This window comes from Triticum urartu, chromosome 3A (assembly GCF_056163025.1).
Source record: "Triticum urartu cultivar PI428250 chromosome 3A, HENAU_Tu73, whole genome shotgun sequence".
NCBI lineage: Eukaryota > Viridiplantae > Streptophyta > Magnoliopsida > Poales > Poaceae > Triticum > Triticum urartu.
In genome coordinates this window covers 630623386-630642544 of record NC_141875.1, presented here as the reverse complement: position 1 = coordinate 630642544, position 19159 = coordinate 630623386, and the positions used below count along the sequence as shown (strand labels likewise).

General features: G+C 48.4%; 2 protein-coding genes across 2 annotated transcripts; one reads left to right on the top strand and one right to left on the bottom strand.

Moving 5' to 3' along the window:
- The first annotated feature begins 6501 nt into the window (after nucleotides 1-6501).
- On the top strand, nucleotides 6502-10534 carry LOC125545584 (gibberellin 20 oxidase 2). The gene is made up of 3 exons (XM_048709594.2): nucleotides 6502-7249; nucleotides 7405-7729; nucleotides 9919-10534. The coding sequence occupies exons 1-3, from the start codon at nucleotides 6537-6539 to the stop codon at nucleotides 10207-10209; spliced, it is 1329 nt and encodes a 442-aa protein (XP_048565551.1). The 5' UTR covers nucleotides 6502-6536; the 3' UTR covers nucleotides 10210-10534.
- Nucleotides 10535-13317: 2783 nt separating this feature from the next.
- On the bottom strand, nucleotides 13318-18802 carry LOC125545583 (putative methyltransferase PMT24). Its single transcript, XM_048709593.2, has 9 exons — nucleotides 18574-18802; nucleotides 16936-18072; nucleotides 16691-16840; nucleotides 16176-16446; nucleotides 15881-15991; nucleotides 15227-15401; nucleotides 14872-15144; nucleotides 14514-14708; nucleotides 13318-13859 (listed from the first exon to the last, which is right to left on the bottom strand). Exons 2-9 carry the CDS (start codon nucleotides 17968-17970, stop codon nucleotides 13643-13645), a joined length of 2427 nt encoding a protein of 808 aa, XP_048565550.1. The 5' UTR covers nucleotides 17971-18072; nucleotides 18574-18802; the 3' UTR covers nucleotides 13318-13642.
- Nucleotides 18803-19159: the final 357 nt, after the last annotated feature.

Genomic DNA, 19159 nt, shown 5'->3' with positions numbered 1-19159 from the left:
ATATATTGGACGGCTATATTCGGACACCGGAAGTGTTCCGGGTGATTTCGGAGAAAACCAGAGAAGCAATGGGCCATATGGGCCTTAGTGGAGAGAGAGAGGGGCAGCCAAAGGTGGGCCGCGCGCCTCCTCCCCCCTGGTCCGAATTGGACTAGGAGAGGGGGGGCGGCGCCCCCCTTTCCTTCTCCCTCCCCACTTCTTTCCCCCTACTCCTACTAGGAGGAGGACTCCTCCTTGGCGCGCCATAGGAGCCGGCCGGCCTCCTCCCCTTGATCCTTTATATACGGGGGCAGGGGGCACCCCTAGACACACAAGTTGATCCACGTGATCATATTCTTAGCCGTGTGCGGTGCCCCCTTCCACCATAATCCTCGATAATATTGTAGCGGTGCTTAGGCGAAGCCCTGCGACGGTGGTACATCAAGATCGTCACCACACCGTCATGCTGACGGAACTCTTCCCTGACACTTTGCTGGATCGGAGTCCGGGGATCGTCATCGAGCTGAACGTGTGCTAAAACTCAGAGGTGTCGTAGTTTCGGTGCTTGATCGGTCGGGCCGTGAAGACGTACGACTACATCAACCGTGTTGTGCTAACGCTTCCGCTGTCGGTCTACAAGGGTACGTAGATCACACTCTCCCCTCTTGTTGCTATGCATCACCATGATCTTGCGTGTGCGTAGGAAATTTTTTTGAAATTACTACGTACCCCAACAGTGGCATCCGAGCCTAGGTTTTATGTGTTGATGTTATATGCACGAGTAGAACACAAGTGAGTTGTGGGCGATATAAGTCATACTGCTTACCAGCATGTCATACTTTGGTTCGGTGGTATTGTTGGACGAAGCGGCCCGGACCGACATTACGCGTACGCTTACGCGAGACCGGTTCTCCCGACGTGCTTTGCACAAAGGTGGCTAGCGGGTGTCAGTTTCTCCAACTTTAGTTGAACTGAGTGTGGCTACGCCCAGTCCTTGCAAAGGTTAAAACAGCACCAACTTGACAAACTATCGTTGTGGTTTTGATGCGTAGGTAAGATTGGTTCTTGCTTAAGCCCGTAGCAGCCACGTAAAACTTGCAACAACAAAGTAGAGGACGTCTAACTTGTTTTTGCAGGGCATGTTGTGATGTGATATGGTCAAGACGTGATGCTAAATTTTATTGTATGAGATGATCATGTTTTGTAACCAAGTTTGGGATCGTGCGGTGAAGTTGGCCTAAGAAAGACAAAAAAATTGCGGGTTGCCATTGAAGATGCCCTAAGCAAAGTGGGAAAAGACAAAGACAAAGGGAGGAAATGGGTAGAAAGTGACAAGGAAGCCCTGACTGGCAAGGAAACCGGATGGGACGTGACGATCTGCCTGCCTGGCTACCCTCGAAGCGCCACCAACCTACTATATATACATACAGTAGAAAGACACCTTTTTTTTGCAATCAATTCAGAGAGCTTTATTCAAACAAGAGCATTCCTTGGACAGTCAACCATAAGGCTTGTACAAGGAAGCTGGGAGTCTCATCAAGCCAGCTTTCCGTTACATGCAATGTGCAAGTACGCTTAGCACATAGATGAGCCGAAACATTCGCTGACCGATTTACATGTTGAATAACAAAAGAAGAAAAATCACGAGCTAGCTCTCCAATCTGAACTAAGATAACATCTGAGGTAAAGTTAGAGCAAAGGACACACAAATCGGCTCAAATGTACTAGTACTGTACTGTAGTATATGAGCTAACAAAGCGACCTAGCTAGCGGGCGAGATTCCCGCGTGTATGCTCTTCGACCTCTCCAATGCTGGCGTGTTGTTTCAACGATGTGTCCCCCCTCCCCCCGGCCCGAAAGGGCAGAAAAATACCGCAGTTGGTTATGCTGTTTTAGACGCGAGCAGGTGTTGGCATGCGGGGGCAACACGCGGGCGCGAGGAAAATGGCCAAGGAAGCGCTTTGCCTCATGCCAAACTGTCCGTGCTCTCTCTCTCCTCTCTCTTTTCTCTCTATCTCGGAGCGCAGCCACCTCGGTCCAATCCGCCAAAAAATCACCGGGTGCCCACTTCGAGAGTTTGCGGGTGCCCATGGCCATAGGCGGCACCCACACCACACCACACCGACGGCTACCCCGGCCCGTGTGCTTCCACCTCTCAAAAGTAGTGGTACTAACACACGAGGGACATGACTCATGACCACACGCAGCACAGATGCCTGCGCGCATCTTTTGTACCCGTGGGCAGCGCGCGCGCTGTTTTCTAGCAGACGTGTCGGCCGTCTCGCGGTGACGATCGGCTCCGAATCCTGCACACGTACGCATATTGCATGAAAGGCCCTGGCTGACATGTACTGTTTTCCTATGTAATGTACGTGCTATGCTCCCCGCCAAAAAGAAAATGTACGTGCTAGACGCCAGCGAAAATGCCACGGATGGCACGGCAGCGCTAGGCCCCAGCTCCAGCGTGCAGCGTCTGTCTCATGGATGGCATGCATGCATGCATGCATGCGCCGCAGGATCATGTGTTAGACGGGTCAAAGGGCCGACGTCCAACGCACTGCCTGTGCCTGGGCATATATGGCTACAGTAGTAGTAGCTAGGGATTAACAGCCCACAAAGTAGGAATTAAGCGCCCATCAAATCCAGTGCAAGGCACGTACTCACAGTTGACTGTTCTCCATGCACGCGGGTCGACCAATATTATTCTTGTCTTTTTCTTGGCGGACACATCTCGACAAAATTTGGGAACGCTCTGGAAAATGCGTGACGTGAAGAACTGAAAAGAAAGAAACGGAACAGTTTTATGCGCGGTGAGGGGTCGATCACCCACACCTAAACCTCAGCCGCGCGCACAAGAGATCTTTAGGAGACCGACCTTGATCGGTGGTCATTATGTTGTAAGGGAATGGCACTGTTCTTGCTGCTGATGTGCACCATGCATGGTACTTCCACTCAGCTATAATACTCACCCCAACCGCTATGCTCTCCGCATCATTCTACTGTAGAGATATGTGACCTATTTTCTGGTCGGAGGATGTAGTAGTATCGGGTGCACTTGTCTTATCTTGTGGCGCACCAACGGTAATAATAAAAGAAACGGGATTGCTAAATCTCAGTCGGTCAAGACTTAAGAAAGTCCCAGTCGATGTATATTCGTGCGCGCGATGCATGCAGCTTCCTGCTCCATCCATTCCATATTGACCAAACTTATGAGGAAAAGTATATTTACATCTAAAATGTTAAACATATATCTTTAGATTCGTGATAAGATGTACTTTCATATTTTATATATTTAGAATTATAGATAATTTAGAATTATAGATATAAATAATTTTCTCTATAAATCTGGTCAAAATTTGTAAAGTTTGATCTTTTTTAAAAGTATATACACACTACATTAAGAAAAATGATGGAGTACACATCATCGCGTGTTACGGCATCAGAAGCAATCAATCTGTGTACGTGCGGCAGAGGGAGACACAATTAGAGGGCTGGCCACACGCCGCCTTGTGACACTCAGTAAGACAATCAAAATTAAAACCTAAGATAGTTGAGTGAAACGTGTTTTTCTCAGTCGTCACCCGACCTCTACACAAAACTAATTGAGCAAATCATTACCCGCAAAAGGAATTGAGCAAATCATGTAAGAAAAACACCTACTTGTCTAAAATTCGCAAATTAAATTTAATGATAGCAAATCATCATATTGCATTAACTAGGCCCATTAACATTATTTCGACTTGTGATCTCAATTTAGATTTGAACTTTTGTTGCTTTTATTCCTAGTGGCGGTGATCCTTGTACCAATTGTGGTGGAGCCGGATCCAGAGGGGAAATGGCCACTTGTAGCGGGTTGTCCTCTGCTTGTGGGTCGACATCTTTGTTGGTCGGCCCTGACTGTGGTGATGCTATGACAGGGCGGCTCCGTCCTTGCGTTGTTCATCTCAAAATGCCTACTTTTTGACGGCCTCGTGCCCTAACGACGGTGGTGTGTGTCTCCTGGAAGCCGGGGCGACGTATCTGGTTGGTGAGGCTACATGATTAGCTCTACGCAGAGGTACGTTGCAAACTCCTTGGTGGTGTATGCTCTTGGCTATGAGTGTAGCAAGAGGTGGGGTCGCGGATGATGCAGGTGCCATCGTGGCTTCGACGGCGGTGGCTCCCTGGTTTGGATCTGGAGGCCTTGCGCTGGCGTCAGTGGTCACCCCTCACGGGTTAGGCCTGCAACTTTGGCTCTATCGGTGGCACCTGTGAGGGTTTGAGAGAAAGCTCTGCACTCCGACACCGGCAATGGTGGCGCCTATGGGTGCCGCTTCCCTCTTGGGAACATTGTTTTGGGTCTCCTCTTAGTGCCCGGGCCCCTGGTGAAAACCATTCATCGTACTCTCGAGGCTCGTCGGCGGTCCCACTTGGCGTCATCACTCTCTTGAGAGCATTGACGTGGACCCTCGCTCCCTTCCGCTTGCAGCTGTCCGCTGGCTTTGGGCATGCATTGTCTCTTCCTTGCAGTGTCTTCGACTCTAGCGTGAGGTGATCATGTTGGTATTCTATCGTTTATACTTGTGCTTCTGGCACATGTTATATGTCCTTGCTCTCTCCTAGCAGGGCGGTGCTCCACGACCCGAAGTGAGGGACTTTCTTAATGACGAGTCGACCTTTTCCAGAGATGGCTCTGTGTGTTTCGCACTATGGTATCCGGTATGTCCAATAGTTTTGGTTGTCTCCTGTTAGGTGTGGCGTCTCCAGTTTTCACACTCGATGTTCGGTTGGGTGCAGTTGTGCCCTTGCTTAGGTGATGTTTTTTTTCGCGGGCTTGTATGACGGTTCCGTCACTAGTTTGTACCGGTTCAGTTGTTTGGCTTTATATGTAAAGCTAGGCAAATGACAAACTTTTTTGTTGGTCCAAGCTAGAAGTTTGCAAATCCTCTTTCAGACTTGAATGCTCCTTTATTCTTAAGCTTAAAGTTTGTGGGGAGGGAGGAGCATCTTGTGTACCCACTGTGCCCAACACTTGTTGATGCTTTTAAAAGTTTGAAAAATGCATGACATGGGCCGAGAGCAAATTTTTAGCACAAGTCGAGAGCAAAAATGGAGAAAATTGGCACTTAATAGTACCTAATGTAAGGTTGGGCTTTAATTTTGGCCAATTATCACTATTGCGGCAAATTTGTCATCTTTGTTTTCGGAGCTAGGTTTCGAGTTTTGGTTTCAATTTTCATGATATCACGTCGTTTGTATGTGTTACATAAAAAAACTGGTTTTTTTTTTGCCAAGAAAACTGGTATTTTAAGGACGTTTATAGTACAATTTTACTGTCCGGTGCAACGGATACATTCGGGGGGAGAGGAGGCGTCAGCCGTCAGTTGTGCAACTCACGGGTGCCCGTTACTTAGGAATAACCCCTCAACGCGTATTTATTTATCCAAAAATGCTAGACCTACAAAAGCTTTGTACGCAATCTACGTAATTACCCTCCTTCCCTAAGTTTGATGGCGTGTCTGGGGTGTTGCCCTGGTTTGATTCGTTCAACGGTGATGGTTTCATCTTTGGCAAGCCACCTTGAAAGTCCGCAAAGCTGCATATCATCGATGGAGCCGCGTCGAGCTCGGGTGAGAAGGTGATCCGTCATTTTTTTTTCTTTCGGTGACTGTTGTAGTGGTGCCGGAGACAGGTGACAGGCGGCGTTGGTGTCAAGCATTATGTTGTGTTTTCAGTTTTGTCATGTCGGTCTTTATGTGACTTGTACTTAGGTGGTGTTTGGTTCTCTAGTCCTAGGACTTTTTCTAGTCCCAACTAAAAACTCCATCCCTGTTTGTTTCCAGAGACTAAAAAATCCCTAATCCCTTCCTAGAGGTTATTAAATGACCATGTTGCCTCTAGTATATAAAAAAACAATAATCAAACAACATCATGGGGTGGCGGGCCAATGGGTGCATGGAGGGGCATTGTTGGAAAAGTCCCAAAAAATCCCAAGAATCCAACGCGGACCGGCTCCACGCGTCCCTAATCTCTTTGAGAGTCTTCTTCATTTAGTCCCAAATGCCTAGTTTAGTCCCTAAAAAGTCCCTCCCGTTTGGTAAAAAAGTTTTTAAGAGGGACTTTTTCTAGTCCCTGCATAAAAAAATCCCTGAAAACAAACACCCCTTTAATCTTTATGATACGAATGAGACACAAATTATCATGCAAAATAAATAACTAAATTGTCCCCCCTGAATTTCAGGGTGGGCCCGGGCGCCTAATTAAAACCAATTAAAACCTGCCAACTAATGACGTAGGCCTTTCCTTGGTAGTAAGTCGCTAGGTAGATGTAGCAAAGCACTTATTTATCCTAATCACCATCCAGTTGTGATCTCATGAATCTCAACGTATGATCGGACGGTGATGGATAGTCCAGTGTAGGGATCAGACCCGCAAAAGCTTTTATCCCATTCTCTTCGTGGTGGATTGGTGGTATGCACCTTCTTGTCTCTTGTATCCTGGGCCCGCTTCGCCTCCCTCCAAATATATTCCTCCTCCACTTTCTTCTCCCTCACTCCCCCGATTACAAATAGCCCACCATGCCAGACAGCTCTCCCGCACACTCACTCGCAGCTAGCTCACACGCCGCTCATCTCATGGTGCTCCAGACCGCTCAGCAAGAACCATCCCTCACGCGTCCGCCTCACTGCAGCGCCGCCACCGCGCGCTTGCCTGCGGCCATGGACACCAGCCCTGCAACTCCCCTGCTCCTCCAGCCTCCCGCTCCCAGCATTGACCCGTTCGCCGCCAAGGCGGCCGTCAACAAGAACGGCGGCGCGGCCACCGCGGTGTACGACCTCCGGAGGGAGCCGAAGATCCCCGCCCCGTTCGTGTGGCCCCACGCCGAGGTGCGCCCCACCACGGCTGAGGAGCTGGCCGTGCCGGTGGTGGACGTGGGCGTGCTGCGCAATGGCGACGCCGCAGGGCTCCGCCGCGCCGTGGCGCAGGTGGCCGCGGCGTGCGCCACGCACGGGTTCTTCCAGGTGTCCGGGCACGGCGTGGACGACGCCCTGGCGCGCGCGGCGCTGGACGGCGCGAGCGGCTTCTTCCGGCTGCCGCTGGCCGAGAAGCAGCGCGCGCGGCGCGTCCCGGGGACCGTGTCCGGGTACACGAGCGCGCACGCGGACCGGTTCGCCTCCAAGCTCCCCTGGAAGGAGACCCTCTCCTTCGGCTTCCACGACCGCGCCGGCGCCGCGCCCGTCGTGGTGGACTACTTCACCAGCACCCTCGGGCCGGACTACGAGCCAATGGGGTAATATATCCACCCTATCCGGCCAGCACGAATCCATCCCCGCCACTGCATTTTTCTTTTTGTTTCCGCGCGATCCTACGTTCGATCGGCGCCCACGTACGAGTACTTGAAGCCGCCGTACTACGTGGTGAGTAGTGACAAGAGAACACGTGCAGGAGGCTGTACCAGGAGTACTGCGAGAAGATGAAGGAGCTGTCGCTGAGGATCATGGAGCTGCTGGAGCTGAGCCTGGGGGTGGAGAAGCGCGGGTACTACCGGGACTTCTTCGCGGACAGCAGCTCCATCATGCGGTGCAACTACTACCCGCCGTGCCCGGAGCCGGAGCGCACGCTGGGGACGGGCCCGCACTGCGACCCCACGGCGCTCACCATCCTGCTGCAGGACGACGTGGGCGGGCTGGAGGTCCTCGTCGACGGCGACTGGCGGCCCGTCCGCCCCGTCCCCGGCGCCATGGTCATCAACATCGGCGACACCTTCATGGTAATTGCTACTGCTGCTCGTATTAGGCGTTGCTTTCGCTCACTAATGGGGGGTATACAGTAGTCAACTACCCGTGCTCTGTTCCGCTGTGCTCTGCTTCCTAACGAGCGAACCGGCCCATAAAAACTGCCTCGCTGTTCCGGAACAAAGAGAGAGGGACCGTGGGAGCCTACTGACATGACGTGATTGCACTCTGCTTCCTAACAAGCGAGCCGCTGGTAGGCCTATCACCGTAAAGCTTCTGACATGACGTACGTGATTTATTTTCTTTCTCAGCGCCAATCAACGCTCATTATTAGATTCTAAGACTCGACAGCTTGAATTAACATGCACTAGTTGGTACTAATCTATCCCATAACATTAGACGTTTTTGCAAGCAATGTTTTCTTTTGCGGGTATGCAAGCAATCTTAGCTTGCAAAAATATCTTACTATATATTATTATGAGACGAAGGGAGTAGTAGTTAGTGGTAGAAACAAGCGCCGAACTGACATACTTCATCCATTTCTTTTTAGTTTGTATATAAAATTTGCCTGGTCTATTTTATAGGAAAAAATATCAACATTTGTAACATGAAGTCAATATTATTAGAGGCATCATGAAGTTATTTTTTGTACTTTAAAACTCTGGTGTTGTAGATGTCGGAATTTTTGTAATGTAAACTACTTCCTCCGTTCCTAAGTATAAGTCGTTGGGGGGTAATATGTCAAACTTGGTGTAGTTTGGTTTCACACAAATTTATACCACTATATAACGTACGAATAACTTTAAATAACAACTGTTAGATGAAGCCAAACGGATCATAGAGAGGTGGCAAATCCTTGTGTTGCTGACCGTTGGATCTTCTCATTACCTCACCAGATTTTGCCACGTGTACTATCTAGAAGAATCTATGGATGAGCATACGCTATATGGACATTTTGCACAGAATTTTAAAGCACACTTCTACTTTATTATAGCCTCTTGCACACTCAAGACTCTCCTAACTTCTGTTTTATCCAAACTGTCATTCGTTTTTACTTCATATTTCAAGCCTATGTACGTTCATAAATCTTATTTTATCTTTGTGGATAGAACATTAGCTTTGAGATAGCCAAAAAAGACACCTAGACAAAACACACATGACGTGATTTTTGCATCTTATACGTCATGCATATGGCTAACAATTCCATTCCTCTGCTATAACTAATACACCAACATGTCTATCTTTAGTTGTAATTTGACTAAGCAAGCCCTCACATGCTATGCACATATAACTTATTAGTAGTATATGTGGAGTAAAAAGAAACGGAGAGAGTAGCGGTCCTCGTCATCATCATCCCTTCCTTCCTAGGACGATGCCTGAAGGAACCTGTTATTAGGGAGTAGTGGTAATCGCCATCACTTTAGACTCGTCAATTCTACCGACGAAGACGTGGTAGTACATGGATCAGCGTATCCATTTCTAGTGGTCTGGGAAAGTAGGGTTTTATTCCATCTATCTATCCGTCCGTCCAAAAAAGGGTGCGAGCACTAGGTGCGGAGCCAATCAGAGCGCGGGAAAAGATAGGGGATAGCAAGCCATGTAGGCCTGGTGGTTTTGTACAGTAGCGGCGGTGACGGTGAGGTGGCGGCGCTTTCGGTGGCGGGCCAACCCAGGTGCATGCGCGCGCGCGCGCTCTGAATTTGCTCCTACGCCCATGGCAAGGGCCGGATGCTGCCGCCGGGCTTTCCTGCCCTGGTGTTTGGCCCGTCGGCGGTCGGCCTCGGCCAGCTGATCTAGATACGGCGCGGTACAAGGTTTCCCCACGGCACTGTATCCTGCGGGTTTCGGCGCGTCTCCACTCCGTCTGTCGCTGTTAATTTCCCGCCCCTCCTCGTCGACGGCGACGGCCATGCACGTGCGCCGTGCTCCCGGCCGCCGCCCCGTCGGACGGGCTTCACGTGGGCGCTGCCGCTCGTCGCGTGGTTCACACACGACGCGATCGAGGCCCCTCCCGCCTTCGTAGTCAGTTTTATTTACAGCTCATGTTACACTGCATTTGCTTTTTGGAGCCAGGGACGGCCGCGGCGATGCGTCCTTGTCTCGCGCGTCAATTTTGCTTGCGCCTCGGAAATGATTAGCCGTCGAAACGGAACGGGAAAGCCGACGTACGTTTGAGTGGTCTGACTAACAGTCGGCGCTTTCTTTGTTGTTTGCATGCATGCAGGCGCTGTCGAACGGGCGGTACAAGAGCTGCCTGCACCGGGCGGTGGTGAACCGGCGGCAGGAGCGGCGGTCGCTGGCCTTCTTCCTGTGCCCGCGCGAGGACCGCGTGGTGCGGCCGCCGCCGGGCCTGAGGAGCCCGCGGCGGTACCCGGACTTCACCTGGGCCGACCTCATGCGCTTCACGCAGCGCCACTACCGCGCCGACACGCGCACCCTCGACGCCTTCACCCAGTGGTTCTCCTCCTCCACCTCGCCGCCGCCGCCCGCCCCGGCGGCCCAGCAGGCGGCCTGATCGCCTCGCCTGACCCGATCGATCCACGGGCTGATTCGCCCCGAGGATCGCGACGCGGAATTTTTGTCGGGACCAGCCCACGTGCGCGCGCCCCCCTCTCAGGTGCGGTGGGCCCGGGCGGAGTGGTGCCCACGTGGATTTCCGGCCCCGCACCACCTTCCATTTTTGGACGCTGGCTCGCGTTCCCTCCTCCTAGCCTTGTTTGTCACGACTCGCCATATGCATGCCCCCTTCTCGCCTCACCTAGTGTACATACCATGGAAATCATGAAATATATATATAATATATATAAACGCATTTCATGCCTTTGCTTTCTGCTTCGTCTTCTTTCGCCTCCAACTTAGAAAACATAAAAGAAATGCCTACCTTCTCTTATCTAAGAAATACTAAGAGATAACCTCTTAGCAAAATGGTCTTAGCACATATTTAGAGATTTTTACTCTGTTTTCAAATATATGTCTTTTTTTAAAGATTTTAATATAAACTACATACGATGCAAAATGAATAAACCTACACTCTAAAATACATATACAGTCCATATTGAAATCTATAAAAAAACTTATATTTAAGAAGGGAGAGATAACTATTAGATTAAAGACAAGAGCAAGAGATAATTCATTGTACATCATTTTTAATCGCGATTTCTAAACTACGTATGTCGCATGGCTAAGATAAAATTGTCTTATCAACCATTGCACACACCCTTACTAGCCGTCGCGGTCAAGCGAACACGAAAGAAATACTAGGGTGGATGGACGCTTGCACGCAAATAGGACCTCCCGAAATTTCCATTCTGGACGGACGCCATCAAGGTTTTGCTTTCATCTCTCTCGCACAAAACGCTGCGGCTTGGTATCAGGGGCGGAGCCAGGAGCCAGAAAATTTGGCCAATGGGTTCACTGATTATCTCACTCTGAGAATTAATTTGGTATGAATTAATTAAGTGTAAAGTTTAATTTTGAACTATATTAGAACAAGAGTCTTTTTGACAAATTCTTACAAAAAGAGTGTAACAAACAGAATATGATGTTGATTATCATATATAGATTAAATTTAAAGCTAAAGATTGCAAGACATACCAGTTGAATGAAATTCACTTATTTTTAGAAAATAACTTCATAGCTTCATAGCTTCATGGTCAGCTTCTCATCTTGCTGAAAATATTGAGAAAAAATGACAAGTTAATTTGACAAATTCAAAGTAAGTACCATCAAGCGAAAGAAGCATGTAAAGCCACTCACATTTTAGTGTGTAGCTTTTCGATCTCTCATTATCATGCAAAGATCAAACACATCATATGGCAGTAATTTATCTGTCAATTGAAAACTTTGAGAGATTATTTGCAGTAGCGGCATTCGATGTACTGCTTAATTACATCTAACGGATGGCCTAGAAGTGCCAGCATCGTTATCAATTTCTTTTTGAGAAATATTATTGCATACCATAGTATGACCAATCAAAGTTCAGGGGAAAATAATCAGAAAAGTACGGTAAAAGGTAATACCACACAGCAGGGACGGAGTGATCTGATTACGTTCAGTTTGGACTTCAATTGCCAGCCACCGCCGACGGCCGACTTACTGTTCTTGGCTTGCCGCCGGAGGCTGCCGATCTGGCGCCGCGATGGGGGGAACATGGAGATGGAACACCGAGGGGCCGGGTTGGGAACCGAACTGGGGGGAAACGATAAGCGGCGGCGTGTTGCGTACATCATGGATGGTATGGAATCGTGCGGTCAACTGTCGAGCCTGCTGCGTGGATTGTATCGTATGGTATTGGGCTCTTTTGTTTTGAGAAATACCTGTAGGCTTTTTGTTGGGCTTTTCATCATGTTATAATAAATTTACAATGGGCTAAGAGGCTTCTTGCTCGTGCGTACTAGCAGCTTTGATGGGTTCAAGCGTGCATTTGTATTGGGTTCAAGCAAGTGAATGCGTATATACATGGACCGATGGACGTGACGAGCAAAGATCGTTGGGTTCAAGTGAACCCAACGCCTACATGCTGGCTTCGCCACTGCTTGATACTCCTTCTGTAAACTAATATAAGAGTGTTTAGAACACTAAAATAGTGATCTAAACGCTCTTATATTAATTTATGGAGGGAGTATCAAGTTGGAGAAGAGAATCGCCGGCTTTTGTTGGGTTGCGCCACGCGGAGGCCACCGTGGAGCATCTCTCCTCTTCCCGTGGCCCGGCTCGGCGTGGTCCCGTTTCTCTCCGTGTCCTGTATGCGGCGGGAAATCGGAGATTGTTTGTATATGGTTCGCGCTTATCTTCGTCGGAGCTGCCATTTTTGGAGCGGAGCGTCGGCGTGCGTGCCGATGCCGTCCAAGGCGAACCCGGCGGGATGGGAATGGGCGCCGTTGTTTGGTTCCGCGGGTGCAATCGCGATCCGAGCGATCTGCTGCTTCGACGGCTTCCGGCCACGCCACGTCCTGAATATCTCGCAGGTGTGTGTATGTAGCTTTCTGTGACAGCCCGGATGGGATGCAGCGCCGCTCGGAGAAGCGACGAGACCCATGCCTTGGCTAAGCGTGCGGCAGCGGCGGAACGAGAAGAAGACGAGAGCAGACCGAAGATGTTAACTGACGAAACTGAAGAAATTGTACAGGCGTGTCTTGTGCGGGGAAGGCCACTGTATCCGACGAGAGTGAGCAATGGCGGCCCCCGCAACCGCAAGTCAGGGAGACCACCAGTGGATCAAATACTGACAGTGGGCCATGGCTGTAAGTGTGTGCGAGTTGTAAGATAAATAACCCCAGTTCGTCCAGTCCCCGGCATCCAATGGATCACAAATTTGAAATGAAGGTCCCTGTCTAGGGTGGAGCTTCCTCCTGTCTCATTCTCTTCCTCTAGGGCTCTACTGCTTGCTTGTAATATGGATCTGGAATTTGATAGCAACTAGTAGAACTCTAGAAGCATAAGAGGTGATGTTTCTCTGAATCTCCTGGTAGGATAGTAACAATTTCCTCCCAGTGTTCATGCAGTGCAGGTTTGGCTCTTTCACATCTTTCTTTTTTTACTTTGAAAAGGAGGATTACCCCAGTCCCCAGGCATCTACATCAAGCAATGCACGCAGCCATAAGCTCTTTCTCAGCTGCTCCACTAACAAAGTAACATCACGCAGCCATAGCATTACCAGAAGTGAGGTTTTCCTTAAGAACTGATACCACCCTCAGTGCCGTGGCTCTACCTATCGACTTCCAGTACAGCATTACATTCATTTTACAACAAATGTTGTCCAAGCAAAAGAAAGAATGGAAGGCCGCCCTCACTGGGCTAAAAAACACATACATGATTCTACAGCTGCACAATGCTTTTGCCTTTCTTAGCATCAACAAGAATCATATGCTTATACCTAGGGCCAAAATTCAGTCTAGTGTAATACGTACCCACTAACCGATAACGGTTTATCTTGAATGTATGTTTCACTACATGCTTGCTTCGATCTCCTTGGGCCGCCACGTGGTCTTTTGGACGCAGAGCAGCCCTTCCTTGCCCCTGGCGTAGGTCATGCGCACCTCCCACTGCAGGGACTTCGCCATGCTTTCAAGCTCGCTTATTGTCTCTGCGTCGTCCCTCACGATCAGTTTGCCTTCTGGCCTCAATATCCGGTCAACCTCGGCAAACACTCCCAGCAATTTACATCTGAGAACGAACAAAGCAATTGCATGAGACGATTCAGTTATGCAACACACACAAACATGCTGTTGCTACTTATTTTTAATTATTTTTATGCTGTTGGCACTTATACAAGAACCTTGTAGGACTCAAATACTTGAGGCCCACTCTGATGAATGAATGGAGAAACCCAGGAACAGTATAAAAATAGGAACTGGGTGGCATCTACAGAGTGTTTTTCTTTCGAAAGGGAGATTAAACCCGACAGGGAGGTATTTGGATGCACTGCACGAATATTTCAATAAAAACGTTTCTTGGAGTTTTCAAAAGAATCTTCTCATGAGCTATGAATTGATGTTCGGAATCCTCCAAAAAGTGGAGAAAAGAGAATTTCACCACAGCATGGGCATCATAGCAAAAACTGCTATAGGATACAAATGAGCCCTATTTTTCGCTCAACTATTCGCAGCAGTCAGTTTGGAATCAGTACATTAGTTCAGTAGCACATATACTTGCAGAAGAATATACTAATAACCAGCCAGTAAAAGTAAAGTATTCGGTGGGAAATGCTAGTCCAACGTCAAGCAAATAAATCCTTCTCACTCTTTGTTTAAACCAAAGCTACTTACTCCCTCTGCAAGCATGAAGAAACTGCAATCACTGAGACAATAAAACACTGACCTCTTTTTGAGCTTTGAGAAGAGATGGTCTGCATGTAGGAGGTCATATGTTCTTGGGTAAGTGCTGAAAGATTCGCACCAGTCATGATACATTCCAAACAAGCCACGCTCATAAACAATGGGCAGTGTGTCAGGCGAATCGATTGGCACGATATTCATAACCCAGACTTTTTGGTCCCTCAGTGCTGCAGCAAAACTGCAAAGCAACAAATGTAAAACATTAGCCAAGAGAAATAACTAAAGGGAGGTGTGAATCCATTCTCATTATGAGTGTTCTTGAATGAAACATTTTGTGAAATGAGTGGGATTCGAAATCAAAATGCATCATCGAGAGATCTAAAGCAAGCCATTTTACTTACCCTCCGTATACGGCTCTCATGTCCATGACATTTCTCACTTTAGACCAGTCAATTCCCATGCCATTCACATACGACTTACTTACAACACGTTTCCAGTGTGCATAGTCTGCCTCGAAGTCTTCATTTGCTGGTTTTCCATAAACTCCAACACGAGAACCATCAATCCAGAAGGGAGTCTTCTCAAGCCTTTGAGGCCACATCTCTGGCCATTTTGATCCTCTTACTGATGGACCAATAGGCAATCTGGGTATGCACGCTTGCAAAGGTACATTCCTGCATAACACAAGATTGTTTAAGAAAAGGCATAGTAGTTCAGATATGTAAATATAAGGTAGCAAAAGAGCCTTAACCATACCATGCAGCATCTGCATCGTCAGTTTCCTTGCATAGCGGTGGGCTGTCTTCTGATCTTTTCTCGTAGCAATTGTTGTCCATTGGCTTCTGATATATGGCCATACCAACTTGATTTAATGTATCCTTTGTTTTCTTAACCATTTTCCAGCACATGGACTTTGTCAGAGAAGACATGGCTGAAAAAAGTATGGCACTGAGTGTTAGATCTGGTTCACCTGGATGATAGATGAAAAACTTTGCAGTTGGTTTGTGGCATGATTTTACTATTTTATTAAACAGGTCTAGTCATTTCATGAAGTTGGGCACATCTAGTGCTAACCGATGGTTCGTTGTATTTGTGATAATATAAGCACAACTTGTGCTATCAGCCGTTGTGAAAAAGAACAATTAAAGAGAGTTTATAACACTTGAACTTCTGTTACAAGCAACGTGTGTTTCTCTATATGTGGGTTGTGGTGCAGTGTTCGATAGAAAATCAGGCGTAGCCATTCAGAGGCAGCAACATTTATTTCTGATCACCAAAGCAAGTGAACAGCTATTTGAACTGCTTTAAAGAAACAGAGGAAAATGACGGTTTTGAAACGGTTCATTGATATTGCAGCAACGTTCTGTATAACGGTACGAGTGATATTGAAAGAGGAGTTCGGTACAATACCATTCCAAATTTCAACATCTTCAGGGAGCTTTTGGTAAACAGGAGTGGCAGACCAGACGAAGTAACCACCAGGACGTAATAGTCGGTTCAATTCCAGCAAAAGCTTGCCACCTGAAAGTAACCAGTTGTCGTAAACTGTATTCATACTATATAGTACATAGTACTCCCTCCGTTCCAAAATAGATGACCCAACTTTGTACTAAAGTTAGTACAAAGTTGGGTCATCTATTTTGGAACGGAGGGAGTAGTTAGCAGGAGAAATCGAAAATTAAAACATGCCACCAACAAGACAAACCTTCAATGTGCCAAGGGACCCTGCAGCGAGCACAGTGAATGACATCAAAAACCCTGCTAGGATATGGAAGTCTCTTGGTGCCCATTACAGCTGATATTGCTGGAATTCCCCTCTCGAGCGCAAACTGTACTTGAGCTTCATGCTCATCTTTTGGAGCAAATGACATGGTAAGCACATCTCTATCAAACATGTAGCCACCAAAGCTAGCAACTCCACAACCAACATCTAGAATCACACGGCTTCGTTTACCCCATGCAATATCAGGTAAAGCCTGCACACGGTAGTTTGATAAGCATGTAAATGCATAGATTTTTGACAAACATAATACAGTAGGTGATAATATCGGTTTCATAGAAAGAACATGCAAATTTCAGCATCACAGTCCTGGAACATGTGCAATCTCCTTCAAGGGAGTGATAGCAACAGTTACCTCGAGACTTAGATATGTGTAAATAGTATTAATCAATTGTTCGTGTGTGGAAGTATGAGTCATAATTGGGGCAATGGTAATAAACCTGCTGAATAGTATCGATGTAGTGGAGTGCGCCATTCTTGAACTGAGTCCCGCCCCCAGGAAACAGAAGATGATCCCCAGAAACTTTAACCCAGTTCTGATGACCCTTGTACTCTGCAAGCTTGGTGTGAGGGACGTTGCTGTACCATACCTGCAAAAACAGTGCATTTCTAATAAGCAAATGGAGAAGTTGATCAACCAAAGATTACTCAGTGTTGTGGAAACATCATGAAAAGACAGAAGTACCTTGTCCCTGCTCTTGGGCCACTCGATGGGGCGCTTATATCCTTCCGGAAGTGGAACAAGGCAGGTCGGAGGCTCCGCAGGGCAATGCCTCTCACGGTGTTCATAATGCTTGGTAGAATGAAGTTTCTTGATAGCCTTCTCATTGTCAAGGCAAGGTATGTAATCTGTCACGGCACTGCTATTACATAATTTCCAGCTATAGGTGATTTCATCACCTGAAGATTTTGATGCTGCTTGAGCTTCCTTCTCATTCTTTGACTCTGCAGCCTGTGTAGGGAATGACCCATTCTCGGTATTCGACTCCTTTAGAAGTTCAGACTGAGCTCCATCAGGAAATACCTCATTAGCTTTTGCAGCTGGTTCCTTCTCTCCACTTTCTTCCACTTTCTCCTCGATTTGAGGCTGCTCAGTTGCATCATCCTCAGACTTTCCTTCTTGATCTTCCTTCTTCTCTGCATCGGATTTTTCAACATCATTGTCAGTGGTGGTCTCCTTATCTTTCCTCTCCTCGCTCTTCTCCTCCTCATCACCAGACTCCCCACCCTCCTTAGCACTCTGTCCTTCTGATTTTCCATTTGCATCATCGAACGAATCCTTACTGTCCTCCTTCTCCTTTGGTGGTTCCTTTTCTTCAGCCATCTCGACAGGCTTCTCCATTGCGTTCTCAGGGAACTTCTCTTCCTCAGGAGCATCCCTGTTACTATGCGACTCATCTGGAACATTGTCATTATTGTCAGTGTCCTCGAATTTTTCCGAGCTAACACTGCCGGATTTCGCCGCCTCGTCGGTTTCACCAAAGCCAACTTCTGCGCGCTGATCCTTGACCTCGGTCTTCTTATTCGATGTTGACACCTCTATCGGCTCCGACTTCTTGTTTGAAGTAGGCTCTACCGGGAAGACGGTGGAGGACGTCATCATCCAGGCGCCGACCATGCAGAGCGCCACAAACACGACGACGGTGGTCGTCGTGCACATCGACGAGGACGGCGACGAGGGCCGCCTGCCGTCCATCTTCGCGCCTCGGCCAAATGCCATCAGTCCCGCTAGCACATGTACAGGACCACCCCCCGCTGCACGCGGCTTGTTTATATCAGAGGTTGCAGAGCGTTGCTGCTTTCTGGCACACACCGCGCGCACCTAGAGCAAATTAAACTACAATCGTTAGAACCCAGAGCAGTAGAAATTTATACTGCTGTACCAACCAAACCACCAGATCTAAAGAAGGAAGCGCCGGATCCGCAGAGCATTACAAAACTCAATAATAAGTCCCAGAAAAGCGTTGTTTCCGTATCTTGTTTCCTACCAAGGCGACGCTTCCCAAGAGGAAAGCCATGAAAAAGGCAAGCAAATCTCCTTCTATCGGCAAGCACGCAAACATAACTACTCCACAAAGCGCGTGCGTTAATGAAGGGAAAATCTGGCAAATCCCCATTCCTGGCCCAAATCGCAATCGGATCTGCGGGCAGAGCTGGCTCCAAGCTGCGTAATCTAATACACTACTAGCGGACGCCATAGCAAAGCGGTGAACTAAACCACTGGCCAATCAGCCGAACGGACGAGCTGGAGCTAGATCCGCTCCGGCGGACGGGGAGAGGAAAAGAGGGGGAGGCGGGCAATGCGGAGGCGGCGGGTTCGTACCTCGCCGGCCGGGGAGCTGGGGTGCAGCGGCTCCGAGCGGATCTCGAGGAGGGGGCGAGGGGATCGAGGAGGGGGCGAGCGTGCTTGGATCCGCAGTGTGGCCTCGCCGCGTTATAAAGGCTGGGAACGCCTCCAGCTAGCGTGCGGGAGGGGGAGGAGCGAGGGCAGTGGAGTGTGTCGTGTGTGTGACAGTGCGAGGGCGCGAAGGAGGTGGATGGGGGCAGTGGCAATGGCATTAGGCCGTACGCACGGGTTAAATTAGTGCGAGAATCTTGACTAAAAATGTGGGATTCTCATGGGCTGCCATCTTTTGCAGATTTGCCCTCTCGAGCTCGCATTATTGTGACCTGTATTTTTTTTCAAGAGTACATGCGCACCATACTTTTTAGAAGGCAGAATTTTAATTACAAGAAGACTATTGTTCGCTGACGAGCGTAGTACGAACACAACATCCAGAAAGGTCCAGGGACAGCTACCAACGACCATACAAAAACTACAGAGCAAACACGCCTGTCCTAACAGATTATAATTAACACCGCGTCTCGACCGGCGCGGAGCACCTCTCTCATTGAACTTTGCTTGTTGA